This window comes from Hyperoodon ampullatus (assembly GCF_949752795.1).
Source record: "Hyperoodon ampullatus genome assembly, chromosome: 4".
Lineage (NCBI taxonomy): Eukaryota > Metazoa > Chordata > Mammalia > Artiodactyla > Ziphiidae > Hyperoodon > Hyperoodon ampullatus.
In genome coordinates, this window is record NC_136917.1 from 100,546,564 (window position 1) to 100,571,727 (window position 25,164).

A 25,164-nucleotide genomic window follows, 5' to 3' on the forward strand; every position below is an offset into this window, starting at 1 on the left:
TTTTTCTTTTTTATTTCAGCTTACTTAGAACCCTTGATGTAAATCTGTGTAAAATTTAGAAAATTAAAAGTATAAATGGTTAAAAAAAAAAAAGAAGAAGAAGAAGGAAAGAAAAGGGGAGGGCTTCCCTGGTGGCGCAGTGGTTGAGAGTCCGCCTGCCGATGCAGGGGACGCGGGTTCGTGCCCCGGTCCGGGAGGATCCCACATGCTGGGGAGCGGCTGGGCCCGTGAGCCATGGCCGCAGAGCCTGTGCTCCGCAACAGGAGAGGCCATAACAGTGAGAAGCCCGTGTACCGCAAAAAAAAAAAAAAAAGAATTAAACTTGAAAACGTACTGTATTTAGATGATCCTGTCTTATTCTGGATATAGAAGGGGGCCATTAATGGAACCCTAATTTTTCTTTGCTTAAATAATCCAGACTGTTTACACTGACTAAAATACTGAATATTTGCTAAATATTCACTTCACTTTATTGCTGAAAACATATCTTGAGGAAATGACACTAAGGAGTTATATCTTTTCTTTATTAGTGAATAATCACTTCCTTCTAAAGTTACCAATGAAACATCAACGGTAATTGCTTCTAGAACGTGGTATCATTCACAATGTGTAGACAAATTGAGTTGTCTAGTATGTTTTTAGACATAGCTCAAATTAATTAGGTAATTGAAAATCTATACTTTGCCTTGTAAACAGACTTTAAAATTCAGGACATCTTAGCATATATGATACTGTACCACTTTTGACTACATGTACTGCTCAAGAATTCTAGCACTCTTTCTTCCATTCAAAGGGTATACATTCTAATTCTTTAAGTGGTGTTTTCATTAACTAAATAGCACTTTTCAGGCAGTTTTTGTTCATTACTGTAGCTGTTATTCATAGGTTAGTTTCCCTATTCATTGTTCTGTGCTACCTTATAATTATTAGTTAATACTAGGGATGAGTGTTCTGAAAGTTGACCACTAGAAATTCTTGTGTTTTCAGCTAATTATTCATTGTAATTAGCTGGAATCAAGCACTTTGGGGAAATAACTGATCAGATACTCATTTAAAATAATCTAACTATATGAATGATATTTATGTAGATCACCAATATTTGCCCTGATTATATATATGTACTTAATTAGGTCCAATATTATCCTGTGATTTTGACTTTTCCAGTGTTCCAGTAATCACAGTGAAAAGTAGTCTCACTCCAGAAATCTCACTTTAAAAAAAAATTAAAAATAGCCACCATGTTTTTTACAGCTTTCTGAACCAATTTGTGAAAAATTCGTCAAGGAATTTGGCAGTAAAGGTGGCAACTCTCCTTTTACTGAACTAACTTTTCCCTTTAAAGATAAAAAGTTTTTAATTATTTTGGAATGCTTTTGGATAAATAACCAAATAATATGAATTTATATTTGTACTTGAAAATTGTTTAAGTTACAAGTAAATTTGTGAGAGATATTATTTTTACAGTCCGCATAGCAGTGTCTCATGGCTCTTAGTGCTATGTCCCTAGTTGTTGGAAAAGTAAGTCAGGACCAGTGATACCTAAGACAGAGATCTTCATTCTTTTTAAACAAATATTAAGTATTGATCTCCCCTCCCATGGCTGTCTGTGCTTCACTTGTCCTCTTTTTCTCCTTTCCTCTGTCAGCTGTCTGGGTCAGTGCTCTGGATGGCTCTCCCTGGGTCTGTATATTGCCCTCAGACTCTCTCTCTGTCATCTCGTTCAGTCTCTATGTGTGGTTCTTTTCTTATAATTTTTGTCTTCTGTGTCTCCCTGGCTTCATTGTCCCCCACCTGGAGACTCTTTGTCCTGCAGCCTATGGAATCACATCTCCCCCAGCCCACCATCTCTGCCTGCCCCTTCCTGGCCTGTGTGGTTTGCCTGGGTCCACTGCCCCTCACTTCTCTTTGACCAGTTGTGTGATATGTGCCTCCCATCTACACCCTCCCTGCCTGCTCTGTCTTGTCACAGACAGACATCAAGTCACCAGTGATAAATCTATCTGCTGGCAAAAATACCCCCAAAACATACCCCTTCAGAGAAACTGCATTGCTTTCTAGTAGTGATTCAGAACTTCTAAACTAAACATTCTGTGTTACTGAAATGAAAATGCAAAAGAGAACATTAGGCACCATAGATAGGTCAAGTATTTACCATTTGTAAAATCCTAAGATGTTCTAAGTTGATTATCAGCACTTTAAAGCAGGGGTATATTTTTAAAAGATTTTGTCTCATCATAGTTCTTAAAATATAGTCCTTTAAAGGAAAATAGTTTCATTTAATGAAAAATATTTTAAAGATAATTTGATCAATGACTTCAGCTTTTAGGTATTAACATTGGTTTAACTGATATATGATATCTAAATATTCTTTGAGAACTGGTACTAGTATTTCCATTCATGTTATCTCTATCATAATATCCCCTTCAACCATACATATTTCACTCCAAATATTCAATATGTTATACCAATAAATAAAGAAATCGTGTACCAGCTAGTTTATGCATGTTTTGAATAATCTCATGGTTCAATCCTTGACAAAATTCAGTTATTTTACATAATTTCTTAATTTCTAAAGTATTATAGAAGTTACTTGTTTAAAATTTTGGGCAAATAAACATATATATCATTTTAGGCTTTGTATAGCAATGATCTTTATAAATGAGACTTTTGTAAGAGACCCTAAATTGAAATTTTCTAATAACTTTCTAAAATCAATACTGGCTTAGAGATTCTTTTGTTTTTAGCTAGTTTCAGGCATTTTAAAAGAGCAAAGTGAATTTTTTCTTTTAATTTCCTTTTAATAAATTGCCTTTAAAGAAATTGAGTCTTCTTTCCATTTTAATTTGTGTGGCAAAGTAGCCACACCTTTCCTGCTTAGTTTCCAGAAGGATAGTGATTAAATTTAAAATAAGACATTGTTAATTTAAGACCACAGATACAAATGATTAAATATAACCAATATGTGGGAAAGCTATTTGTGGAACTAGATGATATGCAGGTTGAATTTTATAATAAAAAGTATAGTTTTCCATAACCATTGTAGTTTAGATTTTTATAGCACTTCTCTTTTGAAGGAATAATCCCTCAGCATTATTTGGTTTTACTTTTCTTCAGAAATAATATCAAGCATATAAAATCAACACTGGCAGCAAAGCTTAAATTTTAGAAAATCCAAATTTAATTATTTTTACCAATTAATTAGTTTTTGACTTAATTAATTTCCCCTAAAATTAGAGCTTAATCCCATGTCTTACTTCAAACTTGAGTTATTCTTTGTTCTCTTGGGGTAAGAAACTAACTGTAAATATTTATTCCTTAATTGTACAAAGATTTATTGAGTACTTAATATGTACTAGGCACTAGTTTAGACTCTAAAGATTGCTAGAGGGGCTTCCCTGGTGGTGCAGTGCTTGAGAGTCCGCCTGCCAATGCAGGGGACACGGGTTCAAGCCCTGGTCCGGGAAGATCCCACATGCCGCGGAGCAGCTAAGCCCGTGTGCCACAACTACTGAGCCTGCACTCTAGAGCCCATGAGCCACAACTACTGAGCCCGCGAGCCACAACTACTGAAGTCCGCGTGCCTAGAGCCCGTGCTCTGCAACAAGAGAAGCCACCGCAATGAGGAGCCCGCACACTGCAACGAAGAGTAGCCTCCGCTCTCCGCAACTAGAGAAAGCCCGCACACAGCAACGAAGACCCAACGCAGCCAAAAATAAAGTAAATAAATAAATAGATAGATAAATAAGATTGCTAGATATCACTCTTGCCCCTCAAGGAACTCACAGTCTCCTAGGAAAAAAGTCTTTTGTCCATTGCAGAGATTCTCTTGGTTCCTAATCACAGGTTGATCATTGAAATAGGTGAGGTGAAGAGGAAGGTTAAGGACTTATGAACTCCTTCAGGACCCAAATGTAACTCTTAGTTCACTAACAGCTTACTTTATTAAATGGTACCCCACTACTATCTAAGAGCTAGTGCATCTTCTCAAAGTGTCCACCTTCCTTCCCTACTATTATAAGACCCTGACTTTTTACTCTAGCTATATGTTTCAAATGAATGTGTTACTTGTCATTTCAAACTCTTTAATGGTATTAAGTCAGCATTTATGAAGAAGAGCTTTAGATTTAACATGACTGTGAGAAATTTGTATCCTCCCAAATGTGTGGAGAATTAATTCTATAATATGGCCAGACGAAGATCTACAATCATACTCTATAAAATGAGGATAATACTAGTACAGTCTTGCTGGGTTATGGTCAGAATTAAGTGAAATAATCCATACAGGACTGTTAAAATAGTACCTGGCATATGGTTAGAACTCATTGAATACAGGTGGTCCTCGCTTTGCACCGTTCTAATATACACAAATTTCAGTTACCATAGTTTAGTTAAATAACACCAAACCCCCCAAAACAAGGTTCAAAATTTCAGTTACCACAGTATATTAACTATTAGTAATTGCATTAAGTACAACTCTCTATGTAAATAACAGATGCATATCATGATCAATTACCAATTATATCCCTTTTTTCAAAATCTGTCACCGACCAAACACTGCATATCTGTTATTCAGTTCATACACAGTAGCACTATCTGTATTTATAAAAATGGATGGTCAGGGGGCTTCCCTGGTGGCGCAGTGGTTGAGAGTCCGCCTGCCGAGGAAGGGGACACGGGTTCATGCCCCGGTCCGGGAAGATCCCACATGCCACGGAGCGGCTAGGCCCGTGAGCCATGGCCGCTAAGCCTGTGCGTCCGGAGCCTGTGCTCCGCAGTGGCAGAGGCCACAACAGTGAGAGGCCCGCGTACCGCAAAAAAAAAAAAAAAAAAAAAAAAAAAAAAAAGGATGGTCGGAAGAGAGATCTGGCCAACAAAGATGAAAGTGAAGAAAACACATGAAATGTTGGAAGTGAAATTGGAAAGCACCGTGACGAAAAGATGAAGATGTCCCAGAGGAAGTAATACTGGCAAAAAAAAAAAACACTTCACATCAAATGAACTCTCAGAGATATTTCATGACATTGGAAGATTGAAGGGTAAAATGTTGGAAGCTGATCCACACTTAGGAGTGTGAAAGTTAGCCAAGGCATAGAAAAGATTTGCTTGAACTATATTATAAGTTATATGACAAGAAAGCAAGCACTATTCAAACTACTCTTAATAAGTTTTTTACAAAGAAATAAAGCATCTTAATTCTCATTGTTTCTAATGTTTTAAAGATGAAGTGTAATGTACTAAGTACAGTTAGTCTCACGCTTTTTTTTCATTCCCCAACCCTATTCATTTTTAGCTGACAGTAAGAAGACTTTTAATGTTTTGACCAAAAAAAAGGTCATGGAACAACCGTAGGTTTTTTTCATTGATTATTATGATCACTTTGCCTGATTTCAGCTTGTATGGTCCTCTGTATAGTCCCACACTACCGTGCAAAGCAAGAACTTCCTATTATTATTATTAGAAATTATTTTACCCAACAATCAACTACCATAGTTTTAGAGAAATTGTTCTTTGCTTTTCAATATTTGAGAATTAAAAACTTCCTGTCATTTCTCTCCTGCTTCTTTCTATTTTCTAGATTATCTAAGTCCTGATTCTAGTTATGTTTCGTCATAGTCTCAGAGCCTCCCAGTACATCTTCTGCAGAAGTACAGGCTTTAAACTCCTCAATTTTCCGATTCTTCAGCATTCTCCCTATTTCACTCTTCCAATTTACTTAAATTCCACACTGACCCTTTCCCTTTCACTCTCCTTCCTGTTAGTGTCCTATTCTTCCATACTCTCCCTGAAAGCCTATCAGCTCTTTCACACATTGTCTTCCTTTCAAATGACCCCTGCCCTAGAACATATCCTTGTGAGAAACTTCTATAAATTCATCAGTTTCTTCCTTGTGTTTCATCTACTTCTCTGTCAATCATAAAAGACAAGTGTCATTCTTGAATTTAAATTATTACAAGAAATTCTACCACTCTATTTGGTTTACTTCAGTTCATAGTTTCTTAGAGAGATTCCAGGGACATTCACAGAGGCCCCAAACTTAATGATGGTAATGGCACCAAAATCAAGTAATTTGGAATCTCGTTAACAAAAAATAATTCTCACAGCACCTAAAAGAATTGCATCCTATAAACAAAAATTCTGTTCTACTTCTCATTTACTTCTCTGAGCCCATGTCACATCCTAAATTACTGGTTTCATTGGTCATAAGCTGTCATTTCTGTTAGGTGTATTTTACTGTGCAGTGTAATAGAAAATTTTTTCACTAAACAAGTTGTGTATCTCCTGCTTAAAAGTGTAAGCAGAGTACAAATTTGAATGCAGAAGACGGTGACTGCGCCCTGACTAGAGTAATCAATGTGAGAACGTCCTTAAAGCTTTTCTTCTGTAACAAGGGCAAACTCAGCTAAAAAGTTTGTTTAAATCCTGCTTGGCATAACAAGAACCGTTCAACTTTATCTACTTATGACTATCTTTGAATACACCTGACTCATCACCATAATGCCTTTCAACTCAGCCCTGCTCAACTCAACCACTCTTCCTGCCTTATACAGATATTGTAAATCTTTAAGGCTTCTGATGAAGGCGGTAGGGTTTTTATACTTAGTATTATTTTATGGCACAGGAAGTTCATAGGTCATGAATATCACAGATCTACAAAATAAAATGGAAAGGTTTTTCTCTCTATACTCTAAAGCTCTTTGTAGTCTGATTATGTGGGTTGTGTCATATTTGTGTCACGAGCTGTTATTTCTAAGCAGCAATTATATCACAGCAGAGTCATTTTTTACAATAACAAAAAGAACAGCAACAAAATGAAGTAACAACAACAACAAAAAGTCCTTCATCATCTTAATCTGAAATTAAGAAAATCAAGGAAATTTTATGTTGGCAATATGCTACATTCTAGTTTTTCTCTATGTATTTTATAAGTAAAAGCATGTCGTTATTCACAAATAGCTGTCCTGTCTTGCCTCCTTTACAGAACAGTGCTATTTTATCTATTTTGAGAATTTATCTCATAGAGTAATAAATTATTCTTTCCAGTGATGACACTGATGTGACTAACTCTTTTTCCATATTGTTACAACTTTAATGTTCTTACTGTATGTACCTTATCTACATTTACCAAGTTTTCTTAACAGCCTAACTTATCTTCAATGTCTCACTTTGTCTTTCTTTTAAATTAATTTTTATGGGAATATAGTTGCTTTACAATGTTGTGTTTCTATGGTACAGCAGGATGAATCAGTTATACAGACACACATAGCCCCTCTTTTTTGGAGTTCCTTCCCATTTAGGTCATCACAGTGCATTAAGTAGAGTTCCCTGTGGTATACAGTATGTTCTCATTAGTTATACGTTTTATACTTAGTAACAATAGTGTATATATGTCAATCCCAATCAGCCAGTTCCTCCCTCCCCACCCCCTTTCCCCCTTGGTATCCATACATTTGTTCTCTATATCTGTGTCTATTTCTGCTTTGCAAATAAGATGATCTATACCATTTTTCCAGAGTCCACATATATGCGTTAATATACGCTACTTGTTTTTCTCTTTCTGATTTCCCTCTGTATGACAGTCTCTAGGTCCCTCCACAAATAACCCAATTTCATTCCTTTATATGGCTGAGTAATAATCCATTGTATATGTGTACCACATCTTCTTTATCCATTCCTCTGTTGATGGACATTTAGGTTGCTTCCATGTCCTGGCTATTGTAAATAGTGCTGCCGTGAACATTGGGGTGCATGTATCTTTTTTTTTTTTTTTTTTTTTTTTGCGGTACGCAGGCCTCTCACTGTTGTGGCCCCTCCCGTTGCGGAGCACAGGCTCCGGATGCACAGGCTCAGCGGCCATGGCTCACGGGCCCAGCTGCTCCGCAGCATGTGGGATCCTCCCGGACCGGGGCACGAACCCGTGTCCCCTGAATCAGCAGGCGGACTCTCAACAACTGCGCCACCAGGGAAGCCCCTACATGCCTGCCTGCACCGCCATCTCAGCCCACTGGGGGGCGGGGCTCGAGGGCGAGGCTGGTGGCTGTTGTGAAGCCTCAAAAGCCGTCCGTTCCTACCAGACTGCCTGCTCAGGAACGGTCTTACCCCATGGCCGGACACAGGCCCTCAAACTTCCCCATGCCGGGCGCTGGTGGGGACAGGCCTGCAGGGCCAGTGCCGGTGCAGGTTGACACTCCGATCAGGTTGAGCGCCCAGGCGGCCCCCGGCAGGCTGATGGTCTGGCCAGGGGTCAGGCCGGGGATGTGCCCAGGCCCTGAGATGTGGGCGCTGTCCCCAGGTCCCCCGCCGTGCGAATTCCCGGACGGGATGATGCCTTGCCGGCCCCGGGTCGGAGCTGGCGAGGTGAGCGCTTGATTCCCAAGACACTCTGAGGTCGCCTTCCCCGGTCCCTGCATCGTCCCGCAGTGCATCCCGACGCTGGCGCTGCCAGAAGACGTCTCGGCCGTAGAGAAGGAGATGGAGCAGTTGGCCAAGGAGCTGAAGTAGAAGAGGATGACCCTGGGGTACTCTCAGGCCGACGTGGGGCTGCTCACGGGGGCTCTTTTTGGAATGGCGCTGAGCAAGACGACCATCTGCCACTTCGAGGACCAGGAGTTGAGCCTCACCAACATGTGGAAGCTGCGACCGCTGCTGAAGATGTGGCTGGAGCAAGTGGACATGGAGAACCTTCTGGGCTTATGCAAAATGGAAACGATCCTGCAGCAGGCTGGGAAGCGCAGACGGGCATACAGGGAGAGGCGCATCGGAAACAGCCTGGAGAAACTCTTCCTGCAGTGCCAGCAGCCCACACCCCAGCAGATCAGCTGCATCGCTGGGCGGCTCCGGCTGCAGAAGGACTTGGTCCAAGGTTCCATAACCGGAGCAGGATGGGCAGTCGGCCAAGCAATGATTTCTCCCCACTGGCGGAGGTGGGGACTGTCGGACCTCCTCTCCCAAGAGGACCAGTGTGCTTTCCCCTGACATCGGGGCTCCATTTCTGTTCCCCCCATTATGGGGGACCCTACTTTACACCGTTGTACCCCTGCCCCTTTCACTGCGGGAGCAACCCTCCTCTCTGCCCCAGCCACCACCCTGAGCCTCCCCAGGCTTTCCAGCTGAGGGGCCTGCCTTTCTGGGGAGGGCCAACCCAGGGAAACGGGTCCCTGGGGTTCATTTAAAGGCTTTTAGCATTAAGTCCTCCATTAGTTGTCCAAAGAAGTTAAGAATAGGTAAGGGAGAGGGAGGGAGCTCTTTAGGAAAATTTGGGGAGGGAGTTTGAAGTTTACTGCTGTGTTGTTTTTCCCTTTGTTCTTCCCTAGCATTGGCTTTAAGGTACATTCCAAAACATAGATGGTTTTGGATATTTTGTTTCTCTCTGTTTATTAATTGAAAAGTAATTGTGTCTCTTATTCCTAGTGGTTATCAGTAAACATAGGGATATTCTTATGAACACAATATTGAGTGAAAAACTCAGGTCACAGAAGACTATGTCAGTGTATTATTTCTATCAAAACCAAGCAGAACTTTGTGTGAACACAGAGTCCAAGATAATCGTTGCCTCCAGGGAAAGGTTTGAGGATGGGACAGGAAAAGAGTACATAGAGCCTACCCAGAGCCCTTGTTGAAACACAAAGAGTTTGCCTGTTCTCCCCTTTTTCTTGAAAGATGTGTTCTTTCCTAATTCACTTTTCAGCTCCATTTGGTTTATTCCCTGGGAATTTCCCTTACTTTCTTTTGAGCTCAGAAATGCTTTGTAGAGGATATTTGTGATAGTTGATCCAACTATCCAACTCCCTGGTGGCTTTTGCAGTGGTGCATCTTAAATCACTTTTCCAATCTCTTCCATGAAATTGGTCTTTTCCAGTTTTCTACTTCTACATTGGTCAATATGGGTCATTGTATACTAAACAGAAGTCATTCCCTCTTTGTTTTCACACCTGCTGCCATACACTTCCATGTAATATTTATGGTTTTATAATTCTATCACCATATATTATATCTGAGTTTATGTATTCTTTTTGCTTACTAATCTTGTCCATTTTTTTCTCTACTTTTTTCCTTAATCAGTCTTACAAAGAGTTTATCTACAGGTATTTTCAAATAACAAATTTTTTATTTTTAATCCTATTTACTGTTTTTATTTCCTAATTATTTAATTTTGGGTTTATTTTTATTAATTGCTTTTTTCTAGTTTCTTCTGGTTTCTTCCAATGTGTATTTCTTCCTCTCGTCAATATCTGAAAATAGAGCACTGTCAAGACACATAGGTTAGTGAAAATGGAGCCAAACTTCAAAAAACCACGAGTATGTTGTCAGTGGGTAACAGTGTCATATGTCAGAGATCAAATAACATAAATCAAGTAAGCTATATCATTTCATTTACAAAGATGTCATGGGTACATGTCTTAGAACAGTTTCAGGGGAGGAGTTAGTAGAGGCAGGTTCCAAACAACAGTCCAAAGTCTTCATATTTGACAGATTTTCCCCTACCTCAGTTAAAAACATAAATTCCAACCACTCACTCAATGGGATCTTTACCATCATTCTGAAAATTTCTGTATCAAATGTTTCCTTTGTCTTGTATTTCCTTTTGACAAGGCAGGTATTCTCAAACTGAAGATGCCAAACCTCTTTGAGGTATAAGCAGAATAGCGTGTTTGTACATATGTGCATTTTCTTCAAAGATGGTGATGGTAGCCTTCATCACATTTTCAATGGGGACCATGACTCTGTAGATCTACGATTTTAGAATTTAAGCAACACCTTCCCATTGACCATCTTACTTTTGAGAGTTTTCCCTTGAAAACTATAGGTAATTCCTGGTTTTCTTCAAGTCTGTATTTTCTTGGTGTCTCTACCAGTACACTATAAAGGCCCTGAATCACTTCTTACATAAGTCTTTCAAATTCAGACCAAATACTGTATTGATTATTGCCTTTGTTGTTCTTGTGCTTTTATCATTCCTTGGCACTTTAATTAGATTCTTATCATAAAGAACAATTTCTCCCCTCCCTAGAAGTTATCCTACTTCTTGTCTAAGAAAACTTGAGGTGTTAGGAGATTCCTCCTTATTCCAAAACATTATCCTGCTCTTAAAATAGCATCTGTTTTCTATTATTTCATATTTTTAAAATGTGTGTAGTATACGTCATTGTTTATTATACTAAAACTGTGTCATAGGGATTTATTTTTCAGAATAGCCACTTTTGTTTATGACTTTCTTCTAGAAATAGTCTTACTAAACAGTACTGATATCCTTGGCAGAATCCATTTATGAATTCTTTTTAGGGTACAAAATTGTATTATCTATGTAGAACAATGGTTTTACAATGAAAACTACAATTCCATTCGAATAAAATCCTAGTGGAATATGGGAGTATTACTTGACAAAGTGATTCTAAACTGAAAGAATGAAACTTGGGGAAATATGGAAATTTTGAAGGTAAAGCGTTAGGGCCTTGTTCTACCAGATGTTATGAAACTACAATAATTTGAACACAGTGTTGTGGTCGTGATGAACAAAATAAAAGAAACAAGTATTTGGCTATTCCATCTGTGGTCATGTAAATTGGTACAACCTTCATGAAAGGCTGTTGGGTAATTCATATGAGAAGTTTTTAAAATGTGCTTTTCCTTTGACCCATCATTTCAACTTTTAAATAATGTTTATAAGAAAATAATTGTTATATGTATGCAAAAATTTAGTGATAAGGGTGGTACCACAGCATTTTTAAAAAATTTTAACAACAAAAAGTTAGAAACAACGTTCAATAAAGGGTTAAATAAATAAAAAGGAACACCATATAGGGTAAAAACTGACAAACAGTTCAGAAAAGATTGTTGAATGAGGCAAAACAATTTATTAAACTTTATGTTGTCATTTTTTATTTTTTAAGGAGAAAGGTATATTACAGGAAAAAATATATATAATAGGTATTACTGGTGAATTTTTAAAAATTTGCTGTATGTATTATACAGTTTAAAAATCCAAGAAATATATCTAAACAAAGACTCCAGAAAATCCAGGATTCCTAAAAATATTCATTCTTCTAGTCTTTCTTGTCTCTAAATGGTAATTTCTCATTATAAAACAATATTTTAGAATAATAAATATGGCCTTTTCATTTTTAGTCAGATTTGTAGTTTCTGTAAAAGAAAGGCAATTCTCTAAACGGAGGAGTATTGGGACATATCAGTTGGAAAGGCATTGCTAAAAATCAGGGTTTTTTTAAATCAGATATCCATTAATGTTAAAGAGCTGTAGTGTAGCTCAGTGAATGAAGATACCTGCCATATGTCTGTTTTCCTGCACAACATGGTAATTTACAATTACAATTAGAGTGTTTATATACCTCAGTGTAGTTAACCTACATTTAGAATATGATATAAGCCCAAATCATTTTCATGTTCCTGGATGTTTACTTTTCAATTTAAAAAAAGTATTTGAAAATTCAAAATCCTGGTTTTATCATGGTAGAATTCTCCCTACTTGTCATGTTTGAAGAAACTAAATGAATATAAATGAGATCTGTGGATTTTTAGATTTGAAGGGAGTCCGTTCCTGTGATTACAGCCCCAGCCAATTGAAAGATGAACTGTCATGAAGTAAATCTACCCCAATACCCAGTAGAATCCTTAAAACAAGGCATTAACATTATCGTGGTTACACCAGTGAAGAGAAACATGACAAGAAGCTTTGGGAGTCTGTATGGTTTACCTCAGGGGCTGCCTCCAGAAAAGAACCCAGCGGGTAGGTATGTTGGGCTGCTGCTCTGCCACCTCACTTTTTAGCTGTGAGCCTTGTTGTGAATTCGCCTAACGGCAAAATCAGCTACTTTGGCACTGAACTTGCGTTTCTTAGGTTTCCTTCCCCCAGCTTCCAGCAAAATTCGAAATGCAAACCAACTTCACTTATCGCTATTGACTCTTCTACTGCCTGCCTGCCAAAGACTGTGGTCAGAAAAGGAAAAATTGAGGCCTTCCATTGATTTTAAAATCAATGTTCTCTTCTAAATCTGTACAACCTGTTTAACATATCATTTCTTCTTTGCCAAAGGAGTAACTCTATTGTTTAATAATTAGTGTTCCTTCTGGGATGCATGGTATAGGCCTTCTTTTAGAACTGGCCAGGGCAGTGTATAAGATGCATTAAGTTGAATTGTTGTCTTAGAATGGATGATAATGCTCCTGGAACAGCTGTAAAACTTTGGATATCATTGACTGAGTAGTGGGCAAATCTTAACATACACCTTTTTACTGAAAGAGAATTAGTTTCAATATATCACATATTAGTTAGCTAGGGCTGCCATAACAAAGTACTATAGCTTGGGTGGCTCAAAGGATAGAAATTTATTTTCTCACAGTTCTGGATGCTAGAAGTCTGAAATCAAGGTGTTGCAGAGTTGCTTCCTTCTGAGGACTATCAGGGAAGGATCTCTGTTTCAGGCTTGTAAACAGCCTCCTTTTCCCTGTCTCTTGACATTGTCTCCCCTTGTACATATCTGTGTCCTAATTCCCTCCTCTTAGAAGGACACCAGTCATTGGATTAGGGCTGCCCTACTGACCTCATTTTAACTTAGATATCTCTGTAAAGATCCTATCTCCAAATAAGGTCACCTTTGGGGGTACTAGGGATTAGGACTTCAACATATACAGTTTTGTGGGATAAAATTCAGCTCGTAACACCAACCTAATTAAAATTTAAGCTAGATTCAATTATTTGTTAATGTAGCCATTCAACAAATATTAATTGAGTACCTTATATAGCAGGTTGTGCCCTCGGTGCTTAAGATGCAATGGTGACCAAAACAGGCTCATTCTGACCTTCAGGGTGCTTAAAGTATGCTGAGGTGTCCACGTTAAACAAATAAGCATGTGATGACAACTCATGATAAATATGATGGGGTGTCAGGTATCAGGGGTCTTCATTTAGATTTAGAGTTATAGTCCTCCTGTTACATGAGTATTGCCTCTGATAACATCAGTTGTTAACAAATATTGTAAGCCAGAGGAAGTATGGCCCCATAGCCAAGGCATAGTTTGGAAGACAGGCTTTTCTGGGTGCAAATCTCAGCTCAGTAACCTACCATCTCTGTTACTTGAAATGACTTCTTTCAGCCTCAGTTTCTCATCTGTGAAATATGTCTAGCAATCCACAGGGTGAGAGAGTTGATAAACAGATAAAATTAGGTTATATAAAAAGAAACCCCTAGGACTTCCCTTTTATACAGTAGCCACCCTATAAGTTTTCTCTCCATTGTGTTTTCACTGTACCTTGTCTGGGCTTTATTTATAGCTCATAAATCGCTCTTTTGCATCCTAGGAAGTTTCACACAGTGAAATCGTGCTCATCGATCAATAGCCAAAAGTGAATAAATGAAAGAACAGAAAAAGACAATAGTCTCAGTTGCTAGAAAACATACTATCTAACATTGGGAAATGACTTTTGGAATTGTAATAATTGGAAGGCAATTATAAAGTTCATTTCCTTAGCTGTCAAATAACAACTAGGTAAGGGAACAAAGGTTTTGATGTGAAGGATTTAGATAAAGACTTTCTGAAAACCCATATAATGTTATATAATTGAAAGGAATGATCTCTGAAGTTGTTTGTAGCCTATAATAATTGTATGAGTCTCCATGAATAAGAACAAAATAATGTACCACAGATTGAATATGGAGGCCACAAGGATGTAGAGTATGGGAATGGACAGAAGACATTGTTCCTCATACTGTGATCACCACTTAAACCTTTCCTTCCTGATCTCCTGCTGTGGTCGCAGTTGTCTCCCAAATGCAAGCCCAGTCCCGCCTTCATTCATACTGTTTCTTCATTGAACTCTAGCTTTTCTGTCCAAAGCCTACTATATTAGTTTGCTAGGGCTGCCATAACAAAGTACCACCGATTGGGTGGCTTAAGGAGCAGAAATGTATTGGCCCACAGTTCTGGTGACTCCAAGTCCAAGATTAAGGTATGGGTAGGGTCTGTTCTTTCCAGGGCTGGGAGGGTAGGATATGTTCCAGGCCTCTCTCCTTGGCTTGTAGGTGGCTATCTTCTCTTTATTGTCTCTTTACATTGTCTTTCCTCTATACATTTTTCTGTGTTCAACTTTCCCCCTTTTATAAGGACACAAGTCATATTGGATTATAGCCTACCCTAATGACCTTATTGTAATTTGATTACCTTCGTAAAGACCCTATCTCCAAATAATGTCATATTCTGAGGTACTGGGGTTTAGTACTTCAAGGTATAAATTAGGGGGGGAACCCAATTCAACCTGTGACGTCTACCACTCCTGATAGACAATATAGGTCGTGCTGTGGGGGGAGGATGTAGGAACCCAGAGAGACTTGTTTATTTTTTCTTGCAAAGGAGTTAAATGAGAGGCGTGTGATGGAAAGGCAAGAGCATTAGCCGTGGAGCCAGGCAGGCCCAGATCTGCGTTCTGTCTCTAGGTCATTCACATAGGTAATATCACCAATCCAGGGTAACTCATCAGAAAATTTCAAGAAAAATAACATTTTTTCCCTCCCAACAAATGACTTTATGGGCTGAAGAATTACAGTAGCTACTTATTTCTATCTATTTTAGGAGCACAACAATTGTACTTTTATCAGTGAGATTGAATGGCTTTATCTTAGGAAGAAAATTTTGTATATTTTGATAAAGATATGATTCTTACTTTCCCCAGAAAAATTGCTGTGAGCCTATTGAGAAAGCCCCGTCACTTTCTGCTAAGCATTGCCAGCCATTAATTTCTTCAAGCTAATGTAACAGGACAGTCAAGTGACTTGCCTTTAATTTGTTGTGATTGTGTTATATTTATGAAAAGCAGAGCTAAAACAGCTGATAGCAAGTGTTTAGACACTGGTTGTTTTCATAAATGGTTTTAAGAGCATTGCTAAATCTAAGTAGACACTGAGTAAGTTTTCTCAGTGTGCGAAATGTAAATCATTCTTTCTGTAATCATAAGTCATTAAATGCATGCAAATGTTATAAATGATTACCACATTTCAAACATATTTTTATGGTACCAGTCTGCTTGCTAAATATGTATTACCTTTGAGGTTTAAACTAAAGAGGTGGGAAAAGACTTACTATACAGGAATTTATTATGTTGTTCTTTTCTCTCCTAAAAAGGCAATCATACCAACACCATAGGTAGAAAAGAATGTTTTTGCTTCTGTGTCACATCATTAAAGTAGTGAATCTAATGCTGTAAATTTTTGTCTTCTGGGCCAAAAAATTTTAAGTAAAATACTAACAAGAATGTTATGCCTTTAAATGAGAAGTGAAAGAATCGTTATCCTTTTTGTTTGAGTTTCCAGAAATGGCACACTCCATAAAAAAATTGTTTCATTTTTATTTTTAAATGGAGTTTCTTTCATTAGTCAGTAAACAGTTTATTTGGTGAACATTCTCTGAGCACATATATACACCATGTGAACATTTAGGAAACAGAAGGTGCTTGAATTTGTGAGATTTAAATATTTTCTCACAGTTGATCCAGTGATACTGCGGTAGAAATAAAACCACATGTAAATGAAATACCGCTTTCTACTGAAAAGCACATATAAATTTTCTATCATTGTTTTAATGAGGGCAACAATGATTCCATTTACTCAGTGGAACATCTTATAAATCATTAGCATGTTTACCTCCATATGCATTCTAAGACTCACCCATAAAACTCTACCTGTCCTAATCACAAATATGCATGTACATTAAATTATATTATCTGACTGCACATATTTTATACTGCTAATATTCTTGCAAATATTATTAAATTTTTAAAGTATAAATAAAGCAATGATTTGGTTTCTCACTTGCTCTTCTAAAAAACATGTGCATGTACCTACTAATACTCATATTTTAAATACATTATGTAAAATATGAGCTATGTAGATCAAAGGTGCTACACCAGAACATGGCAAGCAAAAGGAATAATGCTCAGCATCCAGCTTTGGTCCATCTCCCAGAAATCTTTGCTGTGGCCCCAAACCAACTCCTGTTTTTCCTCCACTTCTACATCCTCACATTCTTATAAGTATAGGGTATAGTAATTCTTATTATACCCTATACTTCCTTGGTGGTTAAATGTCTACTAAGCACCTGTTAAGGGCTAGGCACTAAAGATCAGAATTAGACAAGGTACACATAGGTTGAGTAGAGAAAAGGAGTGAGAAAAATCAAGGATCACCTCATCCATGGCCAGGGTTAGAGGAAAGGACAAAAGAACAACCCAGAGGAAGGAGCACATAACTCAGTGGGGGGTACCTGTCCCATTAAGAACAGGGACCACTGGAGCTAAGTAAGACTTGAAAGAAAACTAGGAGTTGTTAAGTGGAGGTTGTGAGAAGAGGGATGGGGGAGACCAAAAGTCAAGAATGGGAGAAAAAAGTGAAAGGACTTGCTTTTGACTAGAAATCGAGGCTGTGATTAGTTACTGCAATTGAGAGTTAAATGCAGTGGCTAAAATTCTGATAGCCATAGCAAAAAGTTACATAGTTCTCAGTATGTGAAGCTAATTACATGAATCTTTCAAAATGCATTGAGAAAAATATTTTCTCAACATTAAATTTAAAGATGAATATATCAATCTTAAGGAGACATTGAACAACACAAGAGATAATCTCTTTAATTGTAGTACCTCTGTTGATTTGTTGTTGTCATTTAAGACACACAATCATTCTTCAGGTGACTGGTTCTTATATTGACTTAGAGCAAATAGCCTAAGTCTTAATACTAAGATCCAAGGTTCTGAAGGCCTTTCTTCCAGGAAATAAAATCATTTTGTGCTGGCATAAAGCTTCCAGATGGTTTGCCTTTGTACTACTGAAAAATTAATGGTTGGCAGATCCACTGTCCTATTCTTCTCAAGAGTCATTGTCTCCACTAGGCTTTTGATACAAAGGTGTTAATCAGAACCTTTATGTTTATTACAATATCGTAAGAAACACAGGGATGAGTTTAACTGAAAAAACCATCAGACACCAAAGGCAGTGTCTTAAGTTAGTAGCCTAGTTGCCTTTGTGCGCAAAAAAAAAAAAAAAAAAAAAAATCTGATGAGAAACCTTGTTGACTGTCATGGAACATGGTCATTCTGTCCCTGCCCATGGCTCCAGATGCAAGAGAGTGCCTGGCATGATACCAGGGACAGAGATCAGTAAGTGTGCATAACAAGCAACTGACTTAAGATAAATCATCAATCCATCTGTGTTTTTTGTTTTTTTGTTTTTTTAATCTTTATTGGAGTATAATTGCTTTACAATGGTGTGTTAGTTTCTGCTTTATAACAAAGTGAATCAGTTATACATATACATATATTCCCATATCTCTTCCCTCTTGCATCTCCCTCCCTCCCACCCTCCCTATCCCACCCCTCTAGGTGGTCACAAAGCACCGAGCTGATCTCCCTGTGCTATGCGGCTGCTTCCCACTAGCTATCTATTTTACGTTTGGTAGTGTATATATGTCCGTGCCACTCTCTCACTTTGTCACAGCTTATCTGTGTTTTATCCTCATATGAAATAAAGATGACTGAAATATTCCTGTACAGAGTCACTCTGAGAACCAGAAAACAAACAAGCAAGCAAAAACTCTCATAAGAATTTTTGAGAAGTACTTAGCAAGGCATAAAGAGCAATGCAGTGCTTAATAATGCTTTTTTAAATAAAATTTAAGGCCTATAGATCTTCAGTTATTAAGTCCAGTGTTGCTTCTATCTGTGAATATTGAAATGCTTTAATATATATATAGTAATCTTTACAAAACTTTCTAAAATGAGTCCTTAGCACCAATGTAGATGTTGAACAAGATTAAATTTTTTTTCCCAAATCATGCAAACTCACCAGTGTCAGAAGCCATCAATAAATACATAAGTCTTGACACCCTTGCTTTGTCCTTGTATATACTGAGTGACACTTTTTAGCTTATTTCAGCAGACAAGTTTTGAAGACAGGCCAGAAATCTATTAGGATCCAGCATTGATAGATCTGTTTCTTATGAATTTAGGTCACTTCTGAAAATCCCAAAAGTATGTATAATGAAACAGTTGTTAGGTGAATAATTTTGAGAGGTCTGCTTGAGGTAGCAGACTCATGTTTGGGGCATTCCATTGGGCAATTGTCTTTTCAGACCCTTACCATCAACTGAGAAGAGCTAGAAGGCAGAGAGCCTAAAAACATAAGGCTTCTAAAAGTTAACTATGTTGGGATTTGATAAGGATATTTAGAAAGTGGGAGATAAGTAATTATTTTGAGAACACTGAGACATTTTTATTGGAGTTCTTTATAACTCAACTTGAAGTGGAATATAGCTTGTACGAATCATAATGCCAGATGACAGTTATTTTCCATTCAGTTCTTAAAGTGGTTTACATGTGATAGTTCAAGCAACATGAAAATTCATTCTGGAAAAGCATTTGTTGTCCAAGGCTTTCTTAACCAAGAGAAATAGCTACACCTAGATCTCAATTGTTTATGAGTGAATTGTATATTCAGGGCATTATCTGCAACAAAACCATGGTCTTAGGCTAGCTTTCCCTTGTTTCCCAGTATGTTTCTATGCCACTTTTCCCCAATACCAAACTCTTGTGTTCTCAGCAAATGCAAACTACTTTTAATTGTGCCTAGAAAGACATCAGGAGAATAAATTACTTCTCCTCTCCCACTGCCCTCCTCCCTTCATTATTTTAAAGTATTAGAAAACTCAATATGAATTACTTCGTTTTACCCTTTCAGTTACCTATAGCACTTACGTGGATAATCCAGAAACTTCTTGCCCTTAAACATGTATTAACATTTAAAAACATGCTACTATTAAAATTTACTATGTAGTAATTTTACAGATCCAAATGAATATATGAATTCAAATATGCACACATAAGTATCAGTCTCTCGTTTTATAGAAGTTGGAAAAAAAGAGTAGAATATTTTCTGCCCTTTTCAATTACCGTGTTAGTACAGACTCTTTTCAAGTTACGTAAGTCCAGTTCAAGCTGCTTACCAAACAAACAAACAAACAAAGAAAAAAAAGAAAACAAAACAAAAACAGTCATTTATTGATTAATGTCAATGGGAAAACCCAGGGTTAGATTTACTTCTGGTACTGCTAGATTCTGGGGCTCAAACTCTGTTACCAAGACTGTCCCTCCATCTCCTTCTCTACTTTTCTTTGCCTATTGGCCTCATTCTTTCTTGCTTGCAGACAGGGCTTTCTTCACATAGATAAGGAGGGTGGCTACAAGCAGTTGCAGCATCTTCTGTTCAGCATTACCCCAGAGGAAAAGCTCTAGCATCCAAATAGGAATCTTAGTAAAAACTCTGATCAGTCCTGCTGGAGTACTGTGATGATCCCTGAACTCAGCACTGAAGCCAAAGAGATTGAGGAGTAGGACCAGACTGGCTGTGATCGACCAGCCTGGGCCAGCCATATCTATGATGGGGTTGGCACTGGGGCAGGACACTGTAACTGGTAGCCCCACAAAGGGCTATGTGAGTTGAAGAGTGCTTCCCCAAAGAAGGATTTTGGATATGTCCACTACAGTTATCATTGTGTCAGTTTCTCTAGGTTCTTGGAAGATTTAATGTATGTGCCACAATCAGATGCTTATGTGATCTGATGCAGAGAGAAAAGAATATGTGGGATAACTAAATACAAGAAGATTCTACATTTTGAACACTTGAACTGATCCATCAGCAGACTATTATTCAAGTTTGTGATTCTGTAATGGTTCACCCTGGGTCATTTTGCTGTTACTGATTCCTGTGTGCCACTATGCAGAGGGCCTAATTGCAGCGGTATTCACTCCCATCAATACTTTTGGGTCCTAGAGTGGCATTTACTCACCTATATCCTAAGATAGCTTAATAGCATCTGTACCATAGGCCAGTTTTAACGTTTGAACATACACAGACAGTCCACTAGTTCTTCCTATTAATCCTACTTTATCCATTGATACAACCAAATTAATCTTTTCAAGGGAGAGCTGCTGATATTTGGGGGTTATTTTTCCCAGTATTTAATTTCTCTCTTGGTCATACTTTCATTTGGTATTTATCTTCTAACACATAATAATCTATTGTAGTAATCTGTTTTATAGAAGTTTGGGGGGATTACTAGGGTTCTAGACTTCTGGAAAAATTGTCCCTCAACTCTCACAGATAAATATATTATGCTTTATTTTTTAAATTACAGTGAAAAATAAAAATCTAGGACCTATTTTGTTATTCATAAATTATTTTTATATCCAGTTGAAATAATATAGGTTCTTGCAATCTGTTTGCCTTCAATAGTAAATCAACAAATTAGACAAGCAAACTGAAATCACTAATGCATCAGTTGCTCTTCCTCTTCTTCTGTCCTCAGAGAAGATAGAAAATGTATGGTCAATGTCCTCTCAATGCTTTATATACAATAAAATTATTTAATATAGCCTAGTGACTATATTTCAAAATTAGATTGCTCTCTCACACAAAAAATTTTATTCATTAAATATATTGATAGACCAGTCAATTTATTATGAAATATTATATTTCATTGTGAATACAAGATGTAATTTTAACTACCTAAAGTTTAAATATATCTTGCAGTCAATGTGATAAGAAAGCATTGTGTCATAGCTTAATTGGTAGTGTTTTTTCTAAGTGGTACTTGGAGTAATGATGAATCTTAACATCAATGGTATTTTCGGTTTGATGACACACAGTACTCTAATTATGTGTCTTCATTTTCCCAAAGGGTTTCATCTAAGTCAAAATTCTGTTGGTCAGCATCTTTTAACAACACTAAGTTTGATATGAAGATTCCCTTTTGTAAAACTAAGTTTCTTTTTGTAACATTAATAGACACTCCCTAATGTGTCTATTGTATAAAATTGAAGTTTTGTTATTGTATTTTTAACTCGGAGCACACTTAGATTAACAACGCTTCTCAGCCATCATTTTCACAGGTTTGGTTTTTTTTTTTAATATGTATACACAAAAAACACTGGTGTCCTTTAGCTATTAATAATTTATTTTTGACATTTAGAAACAATTTTATATGTTTCATTCAAGGCAAAGACAACATGATATTGAGAACCTACAACTGTTATATGTGAAACTATTTACATTAATCTCTATAACTCAGTTATGACTCTCTTGCTTTAAATCTCTTTGGTATGTTTCTGTTCTGATTTACTGCCTGGTTTAAAGATTAATGTCACAGGGTAATTTACTACAGCTTCACAGATGGTATTTGAATCTTTGTAAATGGGCTTTGGAATCTGCACAATTCTATATAATGTTAGGTTAACATCAATGTAAATGTTGAACTTGAAACAGTTCTAAAAGATCATGATAGAAATTTCATTATCCCTTTCTAAATACTATAACTTTTTAGGGGATTTCATGGGCTAAGTATTTTTACTTCACTAGTGTGGTTAAGGTATAACTAGCTCCTTATATTTGAAATCACCAGCCCCTATAAGTTGAAAATAAACATAAAAAATAAATTACCTCATTTTAAACTATTCTAAAGTTCTAGTCACAGAAGTTACTGTTCTTATTTTTACAGCTTCCTACATGAAATGCTTTATAGAATCCACAAACACACATTGCTTTTAGTGTCTTTCCTTTGATGTCTATAAAAGACCCATTCAAAGCTGGAGGTAAGTGCCCCTAATGCACACAGCAGAAGTTGGCTAAAGTTATTGGAAGCTGTTAGAGATAACCTTTCTCTACATGTCTTTTGAGGGAAAAACTGGTACCAACAATACCAGTTAAACTGTAATTAGTATAACTAACAACTAATAAGAAAGAGCAGACTAGAGGTCATTCTTAAGAATTTAAAGGTATTAGCAGGTTAGGGTTGTAGGGCATCCTATCCCCCAGCTTAATCTGCTGCCCTAGCTGGTGAGATTTGTTGAAGCCATCAGTGCCCTCTAACCCCGAGGTGTTGCTCTCTCATAATTTATTGGTCACATGCCAAGCTCTCTTTCCTGTCTAGTGAGATGACGTTGGGAATGGCAAATTCATTTTAAAGTTCTTGTTAAAAATGCCTGCAGATTTTCAATCTTGTAACGTAGATAAAGGATTACAGATTAATTTGCTTTAATGTTCTTGTCCTACAAACCTTAGACTACATTGAAATTGTCATTTTGCTACATTAACAGAATATGATTCGTTGAGACCATTTAACATGTATTATAAGGGAATGCTTAAAATCTAACTATTAAATCAGATGTTGTGTAACTGATTCTAATACATACTGAATATTCCACTTTTTATGAGCCACTTCTTCAAATTTAATTGCCCACCAGTGGCTCTTGTTTATGTTTACAGTCAACTCTAATGCACTTAAAGGGTAAGAACTTAACAGAGGAATAACCTTTTGTTTTCATGAGGTGTAGTTAACCCCTCTCTTCTAGTATCTGTCTTTGGATTCTTCCGCATCTCATTACATGATACCGACACAAAAACAAGAGGAATGCCATAGAACTTTAATTGTTCTTTTCCTTTTCCCAGTAAAGTCATGCCTGTAAGATTGTTTCTGCATCTAGAAGGTTTTTTTTTTTATTTTAAAGCAATAAGACCTATGAAGAAAGAGTCAAAAGAAAACTTTCTCTTTCAACGTTTTTATGTTACTACCTAGGTCTCAGACTATCATTACTATCATATGTATTATAGATTTTTTTAAACTATAGATTATTTATTACTCATGAAGTAAGCTGAGGCAGGCCCCAATAACTAAACAAAGTTTTAAAGTGGGAAGCATCAAACCACATGAACCTAAAGAAAAGAAAATTTGAATTTCAGGTTATCATACGTCACTGGACACATAGACATCTAAAACTTAAGGAGTACAGCCTTAAAAATCATAGTTCTCATTTAAGTACCACAAGAAATAACTAGGATATATTCTTCCTTTGAGTCCTCCATCTCAGTGTTTTATATACATATTACTGGTGGTTTGTGGATGAACTGTTTTTTTATTTTAGTAGTTATTTGTTTATTCTAATGTATGTTAGCAAAAGATATGAATAACACATGAAGCCTTTTTAATGGATATTATTGCTTTGGACTAGGCAAATAGAAAAAGTGAATTGGTGTAAAGAGAAATACTAGGTATTTTTGAGTACTGGTAGTTTGTGAATATGGCAAAATGCATAAAAGTCTTACAAAAATGACTGGATTTAGGGACACAATACTCTGTCTAAACATGAAATTCCAATAATGTTTATTCTAGCCAAAAATTCACAAGATGCTCTTATCCCTTCATTTCTATCTATCTATTGGTCTTCATTTATTTAATTTATGTGTATGTATGGGTGTACTTAGCAGTTTCATGTTTTGTTTTCAAAATAAGCCAGCTTCTCTGGGCTTCAGCCTTGGGTTAGATGATGCCTAAGGTTCCTTCGAGGCAGGGTTATCAGTCCTCAGCTAATAAATTCCTCAAGATTGGGAACCAAATACGTATAACTTGATCTAAGTAGTAGTTAGCATAGTGACAACCCCAAATCATCATTAATACATGTTCACCATCGATTGATTCACATGTTCTAAAGACAGATGTAAGTATGTTTTTGCATATCCATGTGCTTGCCCCAAACCAACAAATAATTTTAATTGTCACATCAGTAATTTAAAACTTTTTCAAAATAGAGAGTAAACTGGTGCTACTTAAAGTTCACACAGACACCAGTCTTTTTTCATGCTAGGATTTCCTAAGCAGTGGCACCACAGACAGTATTGGAAAGTCTTATTTTTTTCCTCTTCCATACTATCTTACGATTAACTATGAGAGTAAGACATCAAAGCTGAACTGACTTCAAAGCCTGTAACACTTACGGTTTCCAGCTATTACTGTAACCAGCCGCTCTGCCCTAATAGCAATTCATCTTACAGAGCTGCCTCACTAGGATCCACCCCTCTGCTTCCCGCCTTCCCCTTTTCCAAACCTGTCAAATTAAAAACTACCCTTTACACGAATCTCAAAGTTAAACCAGTCCAAAGAGTTAGCATATTTGCTTACTTTCAGGATTTTACCACTAAAAAATAGACCATATTTATTTATTTATTCACTTTTCCCAAAATTATGCATTTTACCACAAGGCCTTAGACTATGTTCCCATTAAACATATAATGTTCTTCATTATGTTTATTTCAAAAGTATAATATACACATGTAGGTA

The 25,164-nt window shown here is 37.0% G+C and overlaps 2 protein-coding genes across 3 annotated transcripts in view; both read left to right on the forward strand.

Annotated features, from left to right (window-relative positions):
• The window catches only part of ARB2A (ARB2 cotranscriptional regulator A), a gene marked incomplete at both ends in the record, with an annotated part of 387,052 nt that overhangs the window by 272,801 nt on the left and 89,087 nt on the right, over positions 1-25,164 (forward strand). The window lies entirely within an intron of this gene.
• Positions 8,022-9,111, forward strand: POU5F2 (POU domain class 5, transcription factor 2; the record flags this gene model as incomplete). Its single annotated transcript, XM_079701778.1, is given in 5 exon segments — positions 8,022-8,364; positions 8,368-8,496; positions 8,500-8,857; positions 8,860-9,031; positions 9,033-9,111. Coding segments are annotated over 5 exon segments (1,002 nt in total). The 5' UTR covers positions 8,022-8,100.